Source organism: Vanacampus margaritifer, chromosome 19, assembly GCF_051991255.1.
Source record: "Vanacampus margaritifer isolate UIUO_Vmar chromosome 19, RoL_Vmar_1.0, whole genome shotgun sequence".
NCBI classification, from domain to species: domain Eukaryota; kingdom Metazoa; phylum Chordata; class Actinopteri; order Syngnathiformes; family Syngnathidae; genus Vanacampus; species Vanacampus margaritifer.
The window spans coordinates 9,647,619-9,664,356 of record NC_135450.1 but is presented as its reverse complement, the minus strand read 5'-3'; the positions used below and the strand labels follow the sequence as shown (position 1 = coordinate 9,664,356).

Genomic DNA, 16,738 nt, shown 5'->3' with positions numbered 1-16,738 from the left:
CAACAGACTTTGGACCTATAATACCGGGCGGGCCCCATTAATGTGATTCAAGGGCCCCCTCAGATTTGCCCTTTCCAGCCTCCTTGTAGAATACAAAACAGCCAGCGCGGCCAGGTCAGCGAGACGGGGGCGGGGGCGGAAATCGATAGCGCTAATAACCATCCGGGTGAGGGGACGCGGCGGGAAATGATGAGATGTAACCGCCGCGGTGCTAAGCTCAGCACAAAATGAAAGGGGCTGTCCAAGAAATTATGCAAAAGAGGGGGGTGGATTTATCGGTTTGCTGGTGAGGAAAGAAGACGGACGGGGGCCTGTGTGTGACAATTGGGGAAGTTGTCTTTTGAAGGGTGACAAGAGAGAAGGATGGAGCGATGGAGGACAGAATGTGTGTATTGTCAACAATCTGCAACCAAGTTGCGACAGCCCGGGGAGTGGAAACAACTCAAACTCAACTACACGACAGAAGAGATACTTGATGCTCTCAGCATCTGCAGAAAGGACGGCAAGTGAATGGGGATGGGGATGAATGAAAGTGAATGCGAGTAGAGATACACTATGTGGACAAAATTCTTAGAAGAGGGTGGGGCCGTTTAGGCGGAGTTCACAGGGTCAGCAGCATCTCATTTGAAGTTAAATATTTAAATTAGTTTGCTGAGGTTAGCACAGCTTCAAATTGATTTTATTTTATTTCAGATAATTAAAAAAAAAAGAGGCAGATACAGATATTAATAAAAATGCAATAAAAATAATCAGTTTATCCCTACTCGTGTTGTAAACGATTCATCCTTGTTGCTAGGCTAACACTGAAAGGCCGCTTCAAATTTGTTAAATTAATTGAAAATGTCCAAAAACTAATTTAAAAAAAGGAATGAATTTGATAAATTCCTGTATCAAAATTTGGGATTGTAAAGGTCATGTTATGAAATAATAATTTATATCAGTTTATCCCTACTCGTGGTGTAAACGATTCATCCTTGTTGCTAGGCTAACACTGAAAGGCCGCTTCAAAATTGTCAAATTAATTGAAAATGTAAAAAAATATAATAAAAAAAAAATTGAATGAATTTGATAAATTCCTGTATCAAAATTTGGGATTGTAAAGGTCATGTTATGAAATAATAATTTATATCAGTTTATCCCTACTCGTGGTGTAAACGATTCATCCTTGTTGCTAGGCTAACACTGAAAGGCCGCTTCAAAATTGTCAAATTAATTGAAAATGTAAAAAAATACACAAAAAAAAAATTGAATGAATTTGATAAATTCCTGTATCAAAATTTGGGATTATAAAGGTCATGTTATGAAATAATAATTTATATCAGTTTATCCCTACTCGTGGTGTAAACAATTCATCCTTGTTGCTAAGCTGACACTGAAAGGCCGCTTCAAAATTGTCAAATTAATTGAAAATGTCAAAAAATGTATGGAAAAAAATGGAATGAATTTGATAAATTCCTGTATCAAAATTTGGGATTGTAAAGGTCATGTTATGAAATAATAATTTATATCAGTTTATCCCTACTCGTGGTGTAAACAATTCATCCTTGTTGCTAGGCTAACAATGAAAGGCCGCTTCAAAATTGTCAAATTAATTGAAAATGTAAAAAAATATACCAAAAAAAATTGAATGAATTTGATAAATTCCTGTATCAAAATCTGGGAATATAAAGGTCATGTTATGAAATAATAATTTATATCAGTTTATCCCTACTCGTGGTGTAAACAATTCATCCTTGTTGCTAAGCTGACACTGAAAGGCCGCTTCAAAATTGTCAAATTAATTGAAAATGTCAAAAAATGTATGGAAAAAAATGGAATGAATTTGATAAATTCCTGTATCAAAATTTGGGATTGTAAAGGTCATGTTATGAAATAATAATTTATATCAGTTTATCCCTACTCGTGGTGTAAACAATTCATCCTTGTTGCTAGGCTAACAATGAAAGGCCGCTTCAAAATTGTCAAATTAATTGAAAATGTAAAAAAATATACCAAAAAAAATTGAATGAATTTGATAAATTCCTGTATCAAAATCTGGGAATATAAAGGTCATGTTATGAAATAATAATTTATATCAGTTTATCCCTACTCGTGGTGTAAACAATTCATCCTTGTTGCTAAGCTGACACTGAAAGGCCGCTTCAAAATTGTCAAATTAATTGAAAATGTCAAAAAATGTATGGAAAAAAATGGAATGAATTTGATAAATTCCTGTATCAAAATTTGGGATTGTAAAGGTCACGTTATGAAATAATAATTTATATCAGTTTATCCCTACTCGTGTTGTAAACAATTCATCCTTGTTGCTAGGCTAACACTAAAAGGCCGCTTCAAAATTGTCAAATTAATTGAAAATGTAAAAAAATATAATAAAAAAAAATTGAATGAATTTGATAAATTCCTGTATCAAAATTTGGGATTGTAAAGGTCATGTTATGAAATAATAATTTATATCAGTTTATCCCTACTCGTGGTGTAAACAATTCATCCTTGTTGCTAGGCTAACACCGAAACACCGCTTCTGATTGGTCAGAATTTCTTCACGCATGCCCAGTTTGAAACGTATGCGACATTTTAGGAAAAAAAAAAAGGTATTCTGAAGAAATAATTGTTACATAATAACAATTTGTCAAATTAAACTTCCATGAGAGAAAATAATAATAAAAAATAAATAACCTACATTTAATTTTTCTTATTTTTTATATATCCCCCATTACCAAAATAAGCCATTTTTTCTTTCTTTCGTCAACAATTTTTCAAATTAATTGAAAACTTCAAAAATGAATGAAAAAAAAAAAGAATTTGATGGATTTAAGAGGTCACGTTATGAAATAAGTGGCATTAATTAAATTAAATTTATTTGCTAAGGAGTATATTTCATGAACAATTTCTCAAATGAATTGAAAATTCCCAAAAATGAATGAAAAAAATGATTTTGATAAATTCCTGTATCAAAATTTGGTACTATAAAGGTCCTGTTATGAAACAAGTGGCATTAATTTAATTACATTAATTGCTTAAGTGTACATTTCACCAACTACCAGCTACATAACTCAAGTATCTTTAACAAATACTACCTGATTTACATAATTGGAAATCATTTTTAATGCCCTTTCAGAAATTGTATAAATCTCAATTTCTTAAAATTTGACCCAAGTTATCCATTGTGTGCCAAATCCCACAAATCCCTGTTATGCTGCTTTGCCACTGCGCAGTATCGGCTCTACTGTCCTCTACTCACCTCCGCTTGGAGTTTCTACTTCATAAATTAAGCTTACAGCGGGAAACTGCGAAAACCACGCCGCATTAAATGCATCACGCATAGCGAGTTGATACTGTGCTGTGGAAAAAAGGCGCATCAATTCTTCATTTTACCTGCAATTTTGGATTATTCAAGTATCTCATCTGTGAGTGCTCTGACTTCCAAGATCATCGTCCAAATACTTTTGTCCACGTAGTGTATTTTTAATGACGAGTCCTGGGTAGTCGTTTACAATGAAAGGCGGAGATGCACATGGCAGCTTTGGGGGGGGGGGAAACTGCACTTTTTCAATTTTTTTTGGCTGCATTTCCTGTTTACTTAACGGCCATGTGTATCACCACTGACAACCCCCGAAACACTCTCCAATTTAACCTGTCAACATGTGCATCTGATAGTAACTCAATCAACATCTCCAGAGCACATGCTAATAGCAAACAAATAATCCCCCCCCCCCTTCCCTCCTACTGAGGATGCTAAATGCTGCATCAGTGTGCGTTATGAGCATGTCAGGTGCTACAGTACGTGGGATGCCAGTGGCCTGCATGCCGACAGATCGGATAAGAGGTTGGTAGAAGGTTAGCGGGTTTACCTGGTCCAAGGTAGAGTACCTTGACTTGAGCGTGATGACCTCATCCAGGTGAGCCCTGAATTCTCTCCGTGAGGCCTGGGGGAAGCCACAGGATAGTCACTCACCTTCATGCCACAAACGCAGTCGCGCACACACGAGCAAGGGAACGAGCGCGCACGTGCGCTCGCGGATTTGACCACATAAGAGTATTGTGTCACGAAAGCGCTGGACGCACAAGCTGCTCTTTTCAAACAATCAGATCTACTGGAATTTTATACGCATTCAGGTTCGGTTGCTAGTCACGAGACCTCAGGTCAGTAACAAAGGCTTAACTCTGCTTTATTATTATTTTTCTTTTAGTTATGTGAAGATTCACATTCAAATCAGAAAGATCATTGCCCCCCATACACGGTGTGAACCAGTTACGCAGCAAAATCCACCCGTTTTTATCCATCTCAGAGGGCGGCCATTTTGCCACGAGTTGCTGTCGACTGAAAGTGACATCACAGTTGGTCAGGGCTCAAGTAATGGCCAATCACTAGAGATAGGCCGATACCTTTTTTTTCAGGGTTGATACCCCTGCCGATTATTAGTAGTCAAGTAGGCAGATAACCGATAATCATTTTCAGCAACAAAAAAAAAGTGTGTGTGGGGGGGGGTATATTGGCATCACATTTTTTAAATATACAAATGACAATTTTGAGTAAAAAAAAAAAAATCTTTGACAATAGACTACAAAAAAATGTTCATCTTAAAAAGTTAAATGGAAACTTAAACAAGTAAATACCATAGCTCTCTATAGTTTTCTACAGTAAATATTTTTTTCCTGAAATGTAAATACCTGAAATCTTAAACTTTCACATTTCATTGTTTTAATTTCGAACAAAAAAAAAGTTCAGAAGGTTCCCAGGGTCAGCAGCATCTCTTATCAAGTTAACTGAAAATTTTAATAAATAGTTCCCTGAGATTAAAATAGTTTTATATTATTATTTACCTTTTATTAGCTGTCAGATTTTGAAAAAAACCCAAACGATACCGATATTCGGTCTGGCCAATTGTCGGTCTATCCCGACCAATCACGGCTCACCTGTTTTCTGAAGCTTAGCCATGATTGGTTAACCTGCGCCCTGCGCAACTGTGATGTCATTTTAAGTACAAAATGGCCGCCCCATGAGATGGATAAAAACAGGTGGATTTTGATACTTCCACAAACGCAATATTAATTGGAATACTGTACTGCGTTTAGACTGTTTTACATATTATTGTAAAGCTATAACATGTTAAAAAGGGATTATTTCTATTTTGATTATTTCTTATGACTCATGTTTTTCTTCATTAAAGCAATTTTGGCATTACCAACAATTATTCCTCGCTGAATACACACATTAAATTCAAAAAAAAAAAAAAAAAGTGTTGTGAACAGACTCTCATTATCACGGCTACAGAAAATCAATGCTTTGTGATAGCAAGTCATGCCTTCATCGGCTACGGGTAACAATCGCTGGGCTTCTGGCCAGATTCATACACACTGACAAGCTGCTCAACTCCAGCATTCGCACCAAGCTCCTCTTTGGCGTTGAGAGAGCCGAGCGTCATTTTGCACAAGCAATACTCAACATTCAATCATCATTCAACTTCATTGCTGATATGTTGTGAATGGATGGACAGGCGGTCCTCGATTTATGATGGAGTTCGGCTCCTATGGCGGCAACAGAATCTGAATCTATACGCGCTCAGTACTGACCTACATTTACAATCTCGTATACATTTTCATATTTGTGAAATTGTAATAATTACAATACATGTATGTTCGATTTTTTTGGTGTCCAATCATATAATCTGATCTGCACATGTGTGAGTGCTGGCCAGTGTTATCAAGACAATTAGCTGTTTCCTTAACCGTAGCCTCAGAGGACCTATGCTCTGATTGGTTGGTCAGCGCAAGCCAATTTCAATGAGCAAGACACAGTCTAAAAACAGTTGGGTGAAAAGTAACTAGTTTGGAACACTATACCTTTAAAACTGCTTTGTCAAAAATAACCCTGTTTTGGTAAAAAAAAAAAAAAAAAAAAAAAAAGGCCGGACCTGCTTCTTGGGTTGATTTGACCCAACTTTAGTTTGTTTTGATGAAAAATAACCCAACTATGGGGATTTTCTGTACCACCACCAAAAATATTTTGTACAAAACTACCAAGAAATTTGGGTCAAATGAATCCAAGTAGCGGGCTGGTCAAATTTTTTTAACCCAGCAATTTTAATTTGACCCAAAGTTGTTTTTTTCTTCCTTACTAAATGACCCAATTTTGGGGGTGTTGTTTTATACAAAACAACATGAGAATGTTGGGTCAAAATGACCCAAGTCAGCAATCTTTTTTTTATTTATTTTTTTTACCCAAATTGGGTTATTTCTGACCTAACTGTTTTTTGAGTGTGTATCTGCAGTGATAGACGCCTTCTTAAAATAACCACCTAAGCAATTTTTTTCAGATTTTTCAGGAAATACTAACAATTTGCATCATGATTTAGGCATAATTTATATATATATATATATATAAATTACAATAAAAAAATCTGGAATTCTGGTGAGTGTGATGTATTCTATTTTAATATTTTATATATTTTTTTCTAAACTGCTCCAGATGATGTACATGGCACAGTTGCGTGCATTTTTGTATTGTACAGGAGGTTTCTATAATTCAGGTGAGGTCAGTCAGGTATGTCATCCCCGAGTACCAAATGCGTTGCCTGTCGATGAACAATCAAATGAAAACGAAGCGCAACGCTAACTGAGTACGTCTTCTTGTGTCATGTGACCACGCACATTATTCTCACGCTGCTGTACAAACGAGCTCACTGAAAACCGTTTTCAAAGTCGAAATTGTGCTGGCGCCGCCATAAAAACAAGGACCCCCCGTTGAATGTTTAGTTAGAAGCTGTGAAAAGGTGGACAGCAAGGCAAGTTAGCTTGTACCAGAAAGAAGACAGAAGGAGATTTTACATTGTCTACACACAAAAACACAAGAGGAACAACAGTCAAAACTATGGGAAGTAAACAAACGGGCAGGACAGCGCACACGATAGCGGACTGAAGCAGGGAGACAAATCATGCCAGGCAGATGTGAGCTTGGAGAAGGAGATTAGAGATGATGAAGTCTCGTAATGACGCATCCGAACACATGCAGGAGTACCTCAGCAATGCTTAGGGTGGATGAACAGGAGGGGAGCCGCGCCTGGTGCCACACAAAAAAAGGAGGAGGAGAAGAGAAAGAGGGTTAAGGACAGAAGCAGACGGAGACTCATGTAGTGAGGACAGAACCCCCACCCGCACACGCCCGCGGCTTTCAGGAGAGGGATGGATATCGGGATGATCGGTCTCAGTGTGACTGTCTCGGGTGGGCCAAGGCAGCCAAGGGTGGGACAGACAGGACAGGACAGAAAAGGAGATAGGATAGAGGAGGTCAGGACAGCAGGTGGGAGCTGGAAAGGGGCTTCACGCTCAATATCGCTTTTAAATCCAGGTGAGTTAAGTTTACGATGAATGCCCGCCCCCCCAACCCAACCCTGCCCCTCCCTATGGGCGGGAGCGCGCGATGCGCAGGGCGTCTCAACTCTCTGAAATGCTTCGGCCAACTGAGACAGACACACTACACACTCGTACCCGTCGACGGGAACGCGCAACCGAGGGGCACAAAGGCGGAAGCGCAAGAACTGGGACGCGGCCCGCACGTCGCAAACAGGAAACAAAGTTGATGGGTGAAAACCAGGAAGTCAGAAATCCCGCCTCCTCCGTGGCATATACCCCCTTTTTTTTAATTTTATTTAACAAACCCCAAGTACTGGCTAGGTACTAATCATGTTATGATCTTAATGTAAGCAAAGTGTCTTATGGGATTCCACAGGGTTCAATTTTAGGGCCCCTTCTCAAATAAACACATTGTTTCCAAGCTAGTCCACAAGCGGGACTGGAATAGCAGAAATAAGTCTTGGACATTTTCTCAAAGGATTCCACAGCTCTACTGAGAAACGTCTTAACAATGTGAAAAATCGCATTTCATTTCCTGTATAATAACTCAACGCCACACCTGTGATGCTGGCGAGCCATCCAGGAAGTAGCACTAGCATTGGTGCTAACATTATTACATTAAGAATTGTGTGTAGTGCTTGTGAAAATTTAGGGAATATTCAATTATGACACAAAGTTATAAAATTTACTAAGATTCAAATTACACTGACTTAATTGTAAATGTTCACAGCTGTAGGTAGCCTTTATGCTAAACAAACACTCTATATGAATGAATACAATTAGTAAATGTCCTGCTCTTCAGCCTTCCCACGTGTTCAATTTAGAGTAATCATTTTTCCGTTATCTAATCATGATAGAGAAAATATGCCATATTTTACGCTAATAGAAATCACAGACGTTTTTGTATAAATATTTCTGGACAGCTTAACACTGCGACAGACCGCACGTTCGTGACAGGTGCTAAGCGACATATAAACACGGCTTCCGCGAGGCATCTGCTAGCCTCATAAAGCACCTTCCTGGAAATCTGACACATTCTTGGCACACATAAGGAAATACCACATCTCTTTCCAGCAAAAATAATAGCTGGCGCAGACGGCAAGCTCAATTTGAATTATAACGAAAGCAATTAAAGCAGTTAAAACCAACGCTTTCATTATGACACTGTAGCATTTTTAGATTATATAACAAATTGCTTTAATAAAACGGCTCTGTCAAAGAGATAAAGAATCACTCTCCAACAAATTAAAATGCTGAAAATTGACCCCGTCAAGCTTAGATAAAATAGCACTGGTGGAGAAATCATCAGAAAGTCAAAACAGATTTTTTTTTTTAAATCACCAAAATAAAATGATTGGTGAAGGAGTTAGCTATTAGCCAACTATAGCTAGGTTAGCTATTAGCTAATTACAGCTTATTAGCTAGCTAGCGCACGTGGTATTATGTTTTGAAATTTGAAACATCTGTTGTTTGAACGAAAGGAACACCTCTCGCCTTCATAATTTCATGTTTGGCAGAGGTAAATACAGCAGCTGCCGGCGAGCCCAGCAAACCAACAACCAAAGCTGACGAGGCACAAGCGCGTTATCCTCCGGCACCTTGATTCATCGCGGCTGTCTCTGCGTCCCAACGTATTAGCGGGGAGTTAGAAAAATAGAAATTAATGAGCTCCTGAGCGACTTTGCCAGCGTTGGCAGAGTGTGGGAGTGAACGCTAGTCCCCCCCCCCCCCAAACTTGCCATCGCAGCCCACATGGCCGACGAGCACGCTCCTTCCAGCTGGTCAGACGCTCACATGCGCTCCTCTCTCATTTCCTGTCTGTCCCTCCGTTCTTTTTTCCTTCTTCACCGCTCACTATTCTTACTTCCTGCCATTCTCTCTCCATCACGCCTCGAGGCTTCGGGTTCAGCTGCTTCAGCGTGAGTAACTTCGCACAGACACATGCAAAGCTAGCACACACACACGCATGGTCACCATCTATTTCTATTATAAGGACGCAAACACATGAGAAACACCCTGACGTTTAGGAGTAAATAAGAGGATATCGGTTTACTTTTGTAAGTTGTTGAAGTGCACGCATCTGAATGAGGACGCAGCTATTTGCACTTAAAGCCCTGAGCAACTTGACCCAAATGTTCTTTCTAGTGTGAGCCAGACGTGGGAAGGAATGCACAAATATTTTTTTCTTACGCCCCCTTAAATTAACAGGAGAAAAAAAATAACCTGCTGCACTTAGCATTTACTGAATGATTACTTTGAATGTTTGCTTAAGAGGAGAAAAACACATCAATGTGATGTGATTACACACATTTTCTCAGTGTTATTGTGAGAATCATTTACATATTCACAACTAGGGATGTTTGATTCCACTTATTTTCAGACCGATACTAGTCTTAGCCAACTTTTGAGTTGTAAAAGTGTCTGATGAAAAAAATAAAAATAAAATAAAAGAAGACTAATGTATCTCAAAATGGCCTTTTCTCCTAAATTGGATGAAATTAATGGCAATTTTCTATTGTTATAACTTCTAATTTCTAGTTTCTGATCATATACTGGTTACTGGTATCGGCCAAAATAAAGCTGTGTATCGGTCCGATGCCGATACCTGATATCGGTACTCGCCCATCTCTATTAATAACCTGACAAGATTTGGGGCATTTTTTTTCTTCCAATCAATAGTAAACTTAAAATTTGCGTTTAAGTGATGATAATACAAAAAAATATTTTTCATTACGGTTTGTATTGCGTTCTAATGTTCTAAATGTATAATTGATAAGAATGTTGAAGATCAGTGATTCTCGGGACCCAAAAATGGACAGACACACTATTTTCATTTCATGTGCATCTAGAGTTGGACTTGTTTTTTTAAAAAAAATGTTTTTGTTAAAAAATATCTAGAAACATGGCATTATTTATTTCACTTAAGGATGGTCAAGTTCTAATATCAGGTATCGGTGTCAGGCCGATACCTGGCCTTATTTCAAGGTATTGGTACACACAACGGCAGCTGTTACCAGTATCGGCCACTCTCTTGTGGCCGTTTTTACTATCAGGAACTAAAACTTAGAAGAATAGAAAATTGCCCTTAAATTCATGCAATTTTTAAGGAAAAATGCTATTTTGGGATAGATAAGTATTTTTATTTTATTTTATTTTATTATCTGTCATAATTTTTTGGGGTAAATTATTAAAAGTACTAGTGGTACTTGGTATTGGTCTGAAAAAAAGTGGTCAAGAACATTCCTAATTTTTTTGTAGAATTTAGTTCCATTTGAAGGATTTAATTAATATGTATACATTATAAAGATCATATTCTTCATCCCTTTAGAATGGTGAGAAACATTACATTTTGTCAAAATTATTTTTTAATACTTTAGTGTTAATCAAGATTTCATATCTACTCATGTCATATTATATTTCCTCCTCAGTCTAATATTATTCCCTATTATGTATTATGCAGGTTTTCCCTTTCAAAAATACAAAAAAAAAAAAGCACCAGAGAAAAGCAGAATATGTAAAGTCATCAGATCTCGCAAGTAAGCATCAAGTCAGCTGTGTAACGCCCCCGCAAATATGCTCCTTTGCTTGCTTGCCAATTAGGTCGTACTCGTATTCATATTCGTAGTGAAACCACGCTGGCCTCATGGCGAGACAGGTGAGAAAATCCAGAAAATGCCCACAGCTTGCCAAGAAAGATGTCCCATGTGGTATGTTCTGTTTAATCCCAATAAAGAATACATTTTACATTTTGCCGGCCATAAACAAACAAGCTGGTAAGTGGGAGTAAGAAGCATTTTAAGCACAGCCTGCGTGTGTAAAAGCATTGATATAAAGCATTGATGAAGGTTTGGCGGCACCTCTGAGTGACTCTTTCCCCCAATGCGACATCAATATTGTGTTGCTTGTCAGATGATTAAAGCCATCATGGATTCTGAAGGTGCTGCTTTGACACTCCCCCCCCCCCCCAATTGATTTTAAGACATCTGCCTATTTCTTAAAGAAAAGAAAAAAAGATTCCGTGCCCATGACATAATCAGGCAGGCTGGGTGAAGATCCAGAGCCATTTTGAAGTAACGGCTAATTTGCGGGCCACTGGACGACATTATCATTTCCCCCAAAACTGATCTCAGTTTTTTGCTATAGGGTTCCGGTATTCTTAAAAAAATATGTAGTAAATGTGTATATGTATTATGTAAATAAAACACTAAAGCAAAATAGTTACAAGCTTTGAAACAAAACAAAAAACTGCAAAAAGGGAATAGAATTTACAAGGGTATGCTCATGCACTCTCAGAAATAACTTTTAAGATTTATGTAATTTTTTGGACAGAAACAAATTCCCATTAGCCTTTTTATTTTTTTAATTTCTAGATAATTTGAACACAAACCTACCAAACAAAAGCATGATACATATTTATTAGTCTAATAAAGTATATTTATTTGAAATGCATAATCCTCAGGTTTGTGTGTTAAGTATTAATCAAGTAGAATTATTATTATTTATTGTTTTGTGTGTTATTGGGATGTCTGCATTCAGTTTTGTCCCAAAAACTTTAAATAACTAAATAAAATAAAGTATTTTTCACATAGTAGTGTATTTATCGTGTTTAGGTAACCTGATTATTATGTAATTCAAACAATATACTTTATGTATTGTAAATAAACACTCATTATTATTAATTTAGACTAACTATACTTTATTAATACTAAATACATAAACCTGAGGATAATGCATTACAAATAAATAGGCTTTATTAGACTAATGAATAAGCATCATATAAGGTTTATTTGGTAGGCTTGTGTTAAAATTAGCTTAAAAAAAAAAGCTAATGGGAATTTGTCATGTAAAAAAAATTACATACATTTTAAGTTAGGCCTAAATATGTCTGAGTGTGATTACAATCTGAAGAGAAAAGCCAGGACTAATTCCTGTGCAAACAAATTGCTACACTTACTACGGTCTTACTACAGCCAATCAGCCGATTTTGTGGAGAAAAAAAAAACTGACTGCAATTTTGGAATCTGCATGCCAATTTTAGTTTTAAAAATCTAACTCAAAATAATTTAAAAAAAAATTGTTCCTCAGTGTTATAGGTAAGCAGACCTGCACTGACGTTTGTTGGATGAAATAGCAAACATAGGGTCTTCTTTGTGTTCCTCCCATTTGTAAAATTGGTTTATAATTGCACGACCGTCTCCCTCACCCCGCGAGAGGCGCGATGCTGCAAGATGCTGATGCGTTCGCCGCGTTGCAACCGGTGGCGCTAAATGAGAGACGCTAAAAATCAAAAAGATCATCGTCCTCATCCTGCAGCCTTTTGGTCACATTAGCAGATTACTCAACCTCCTACCTCTGACTCAGGGCCTGCCAACACCACCCGCCTTTGGCATCATCACGCCAAAATTCAAACTACACGCATGCGATTGGCTACTAACGCAAAACACAACACGCGACACACGTATCTGCATACTTGCAAAACTTGTCGACGGTGGCAACGCTATGCAGCAGGAAAAAACATCACTTACCATCTTCTGCCTGGAGTGGAGACAGAATGAGCTCGGCGGTGGCACACGCGCACCAGGAGGACGCGCGCATGCTTTACAGTGAGAGGGCGAGTGCGCATGGCAGTGCGGGAGGAGGGGTGGGGGGGGGCATAGAGAGAGATAGCAATAGCGCCGGAGGGGGAGCGGCCACGCGCGAGAGGGCGAAAAAGCAATGACGGGAAATCAGAGGGGGGGGGGGGGGCTAGCTGCGCATGAGTGCTCTCGTTGCGCGTGTACAGTACATGAGGGACGGATGTGGCTTTGTCTCCCTCTCCGTCATGATGCCAGCTGACTAATTCACTGAGAGGTGAGCGACTTGACTCATCACAAAGACGGGCGACGGGCTCCAGAGTCCAAACCTCTGCATTACTTCCATCTTTGCCGCCATCACTCTCCCCTGGATTAGCTCCTTCCTTTCCCCCGTCCTCTCTACGTCGTTAACCCTCAACCACGTTCGCTCCTCTTTTCCTCGTAAATCCTCTCCACCTCCAGCAGGCCGGGAGACAAGCAAAAGACGCTTTATGGGCCCGGGGGTAACGACGACAATAACGTGCGCTTGCTCGTCCACCCGATACTCAGCAACAGAGACCGCAAAGGAGATCAATACTGTCGGGCTGAAAACCAACGTGACGTTATTTCAGAAAAAAAAAAAAAAGTTGCCATTTGTTGTTTCCAGCAGGGGGTAAACGCAGGTTGTAAAAATCACAGGTTGGGAACCTATCAAGCATTTGATCCGAACGGCTGTACTATTCCAAAAGCAAATAAATTCCCAGAAGAAGTGTTATAAAAAAAAAAAGTGGAAAACTGCCAAACAAGTTGGTTGCTATTTTTAACTGCAACTGCTGATGGGACGGCATTGCAAGTTGCTCTTAAAACTCATTCACTGCTATTGACAAAAACGAGGTATACTTGATGATTACGTCTTTTTCAACAGGAAAGGAAATTTCACATTTGGAAAACAACTTTGCCAGGGTTTCTGTTTCTGTATCATAACTTAAAACTAATTTAAAGCCCACGTCATACACAATTAAGATTTTTAATTAATAGCCTGATTTCCATAGTTAATTTGCGATTAATCGGAATTTAATCACACATTTTACATGTGCGATAAAATATTTATTTTTCAAGATTTGCATACTCTTGTTAATTAACATAAAAGTTGACAAATATTGTTACCAAATACAAATGTGGCTGGATCTTTTAGTTCATTAATAGTTTTTTTTTTTTTTTTTTACTTACATCTTTTTTGAAATTTTTTTGTGCTTGAAGAAATATTTGTACACAAATTCTCATTCTCACATAACAGCATGAGCCTCCATGTTTTCCAAACAGAAAACCCCCAAAAATATTTTTTAATTTTATAACGCACAGTCACAATCTACTTTCTTTTCTCCACATTTGTGGTGTCATTCGGTTTTCTCTTATTTCCAAACTTCCCTTCCTGGACCCTCAGTATGTATGTGAATCTAATGTGTAGAGTAATTTTACAGTAATTCATAAAGTTATTTGAAGCTAAAAAGAAATTAGTCATAGATTTGTGTTGAGGTAAATTTTCTGCCATTAGGTGGCATTAGTGTTTCATGTTGGATGTTAGTGACAGGAACAGTACATTTTTCTTTTTTAAATTCAGAGCACAACAGTTTGTGAGTCCGCTGGTCGAACCCTACCTGTCTGATTTCTACTTCTGGTTATAAAAGGAGTCAAACCTTTTTTCCTTGGTGAAACGTCAATTCTTTCGTGACCATGTTTATAAAGTATTTTTTGTGTTCCTGGACATGGACTAATTCTGTTTCAGTGTAGCAGTTTCATTTTATGCTGCTTGTCCTTTTCAGGGTCATAGGTCATCTGGAGCTTATCCTCGCAGATGTTGGGCTAGAGGCGCAGGAAGGCCCGAACTGGTTGCCAGCCACATTACAAGGCACACAGAGACACCTACAACACACCTACGGCGCACGCAAACTCCACAAAAAAGGCAAAGAGCCGAGTTTGACGCCTGTATCCTAAAAACGGAATAATTTTGGCAAGCTACTTTTCCCCTCTCTACTTTGCTTTTTAATGTCATCACAACACACACACACACACGACTGAACATCTAAGGACAGTAACAAGTTACGCTCCTGGATTAGGATCCGCAATAGAGCCGCAGATGGCAGATCAATAAACGCGCACGCTGCAGCTTGTTGTGCATGCATTAATCATTCATTTCCATCTGCCTGATCTCTTATCACACCGTCAACGATCCTGCGCAATGACTTCTTTTCATCAGAGATTCCACGATATGACTGAGCTGTGTGCGTGCATTCATTTCAAATAGGTTTAATTCATATATATATATATATATATATATATATATATATATTAGGGGTGTGAATTGCCTAGTACCTGGCGATTCGATCCGTTTCACGATTCATAGGTCACAATTCGATACCGATTAATCCCGATGCGAATCGATAAATTGATTAGTGCGATTTTTTTTTTTACTCAATTTTTTAAAATCCTAATCAGTAAACTTGTACATGTACACTGTAAGATTTGTATGAAAATGTATATATTTATCTGAAAATTCAGGTTGCAGTCTGTTTCATGTTTGAACAGCACTGAAATCAAATATTAAGGCTTAATGTTCCATTAATATAACATTCTTCCATGCTTAATGTGTGAATCCTAACCCTAAGTAAGACATTTTGTTGAATATTCCCATAAAAAAAAAAAAAGATTTAAAAATCGATTTGGCCTCATATCGAATCGTTTCGAGAATTGTACGCTGTAATATCGCAAATATATATATATTCCTTGAATGTTTGAATTTGTTTCAGTCAGTCGATTCATAGCTAGTTTGCAATCAGGTGTGCTGTGTGTGTCCTCACGCGACTTCTGTCCGTGACCAGAATGCAAATACATCATCATGCAAGGTCACAAAAGTGGCGAGGGCAAAATGACACCAGAGCACCGTGACTCACTTGCTATATTTTGGCAGAAAAGGGAGGCACTCACTTCCATAGGCTTCGGCCTCAGTGCTAAAAAATCCAAACATCATTAATAATAATAAAAAAACAAATACGTTAAAGCTGAAGTCCTAACTGAAATATGAGAGATGATCAAAAGGGCAAGAGGCGTGTATCATTATTCTTTTACACTCGCATCAATATTTACTTGGTACAAGTACGACTGAGAGCTATCTTTACTCACAGCACAGAGGAATTCTCCTCCATAAAAATTAGAAGAGATCATTTGCAAAAGTGTGTGTGAGTGTGTTGTCCATTTGTTTACAAGGGAAACTTCTAGCGCAGAGCGGGAAGGTCGCTCAAATGAGCAAAAGGACGTTACGAGTTCACAAGGACATCCAATCCACGTTAAGACTGTTCTCGACGTTCACACCCAAATGACACCCAATAGTATAGATTTTTGAACACATATGAAATTGATCAAATTGTGACTTATGAGGCAATATATAGGTATATTAGGACCCGACCCACTAGTTGAGAATCACCAATAGAGTATTCTAATAAACTATATTACTCATAAATGACAAATAATTTTGCAACAATTTAGACTTTGATCAAATATTAAATATATATTTTTAAATATTATACTTTTTTTTTTTTGCCACTTCCAGCAATATCATTTCTAGCTGAATGTGATGTCGATGGCCACTTTTATGCTAATGCTAACAGCAATATTAATGTGGGGTTTTGCCAACGTATGCATGTTGAAATAATGCTGTAACGTCAATGCAAGGGTGCATCATGGGTAATTCAGGCCTGCCCAGGCTTGCTTGCATCATTGCTGAGAAACAACTTTAATTATCAGTGAGTCGTAAGGATTATAACAATTGTACTGGC

The 16,738-nt window shown here is 38.1% G+C and overlaps 1 protein-coding gene across 17 annotated transcripts in view; it reads right to left on the bottom strand.

Annotated features, from left to right (window-relative positions):
* The window catches only part of gphnb (gephyrin b), a 90,446-nt gene that overhangs the window by 17,565 nt on the left and 56,143 nt on the right, over window positions 1-16,738 (bottom strand). For 8 of the 17 annotated variants that reach the window (XM_077552312.1, XM_077552308.1, XM_077552306.1 and 5 more), the window contains 2 exons: window positions 7,019-7,060; window positions 3,852-3,926 (listed from right to left, as the gene is read on the bottom strand). The exons of 5 other annotated variants lie outside the window; for them this stretch is intronic. In XM_077552312.1, coding sequence (XP_077408438.1) covers window positions 3,852-3,926; window positions 7,019-7,060 — 117 coding nt within the window. The remainder of the gene's footprint in view (window positions 1-3,851; window positions 3,927-7,018; window positions 7,061-16,738) is intronic. 4 more of the 17 variants (XM_077552307.1, XM_077552314.1, XM_077552317.1 and 1 more) reach the window with 2 other exon arrangements.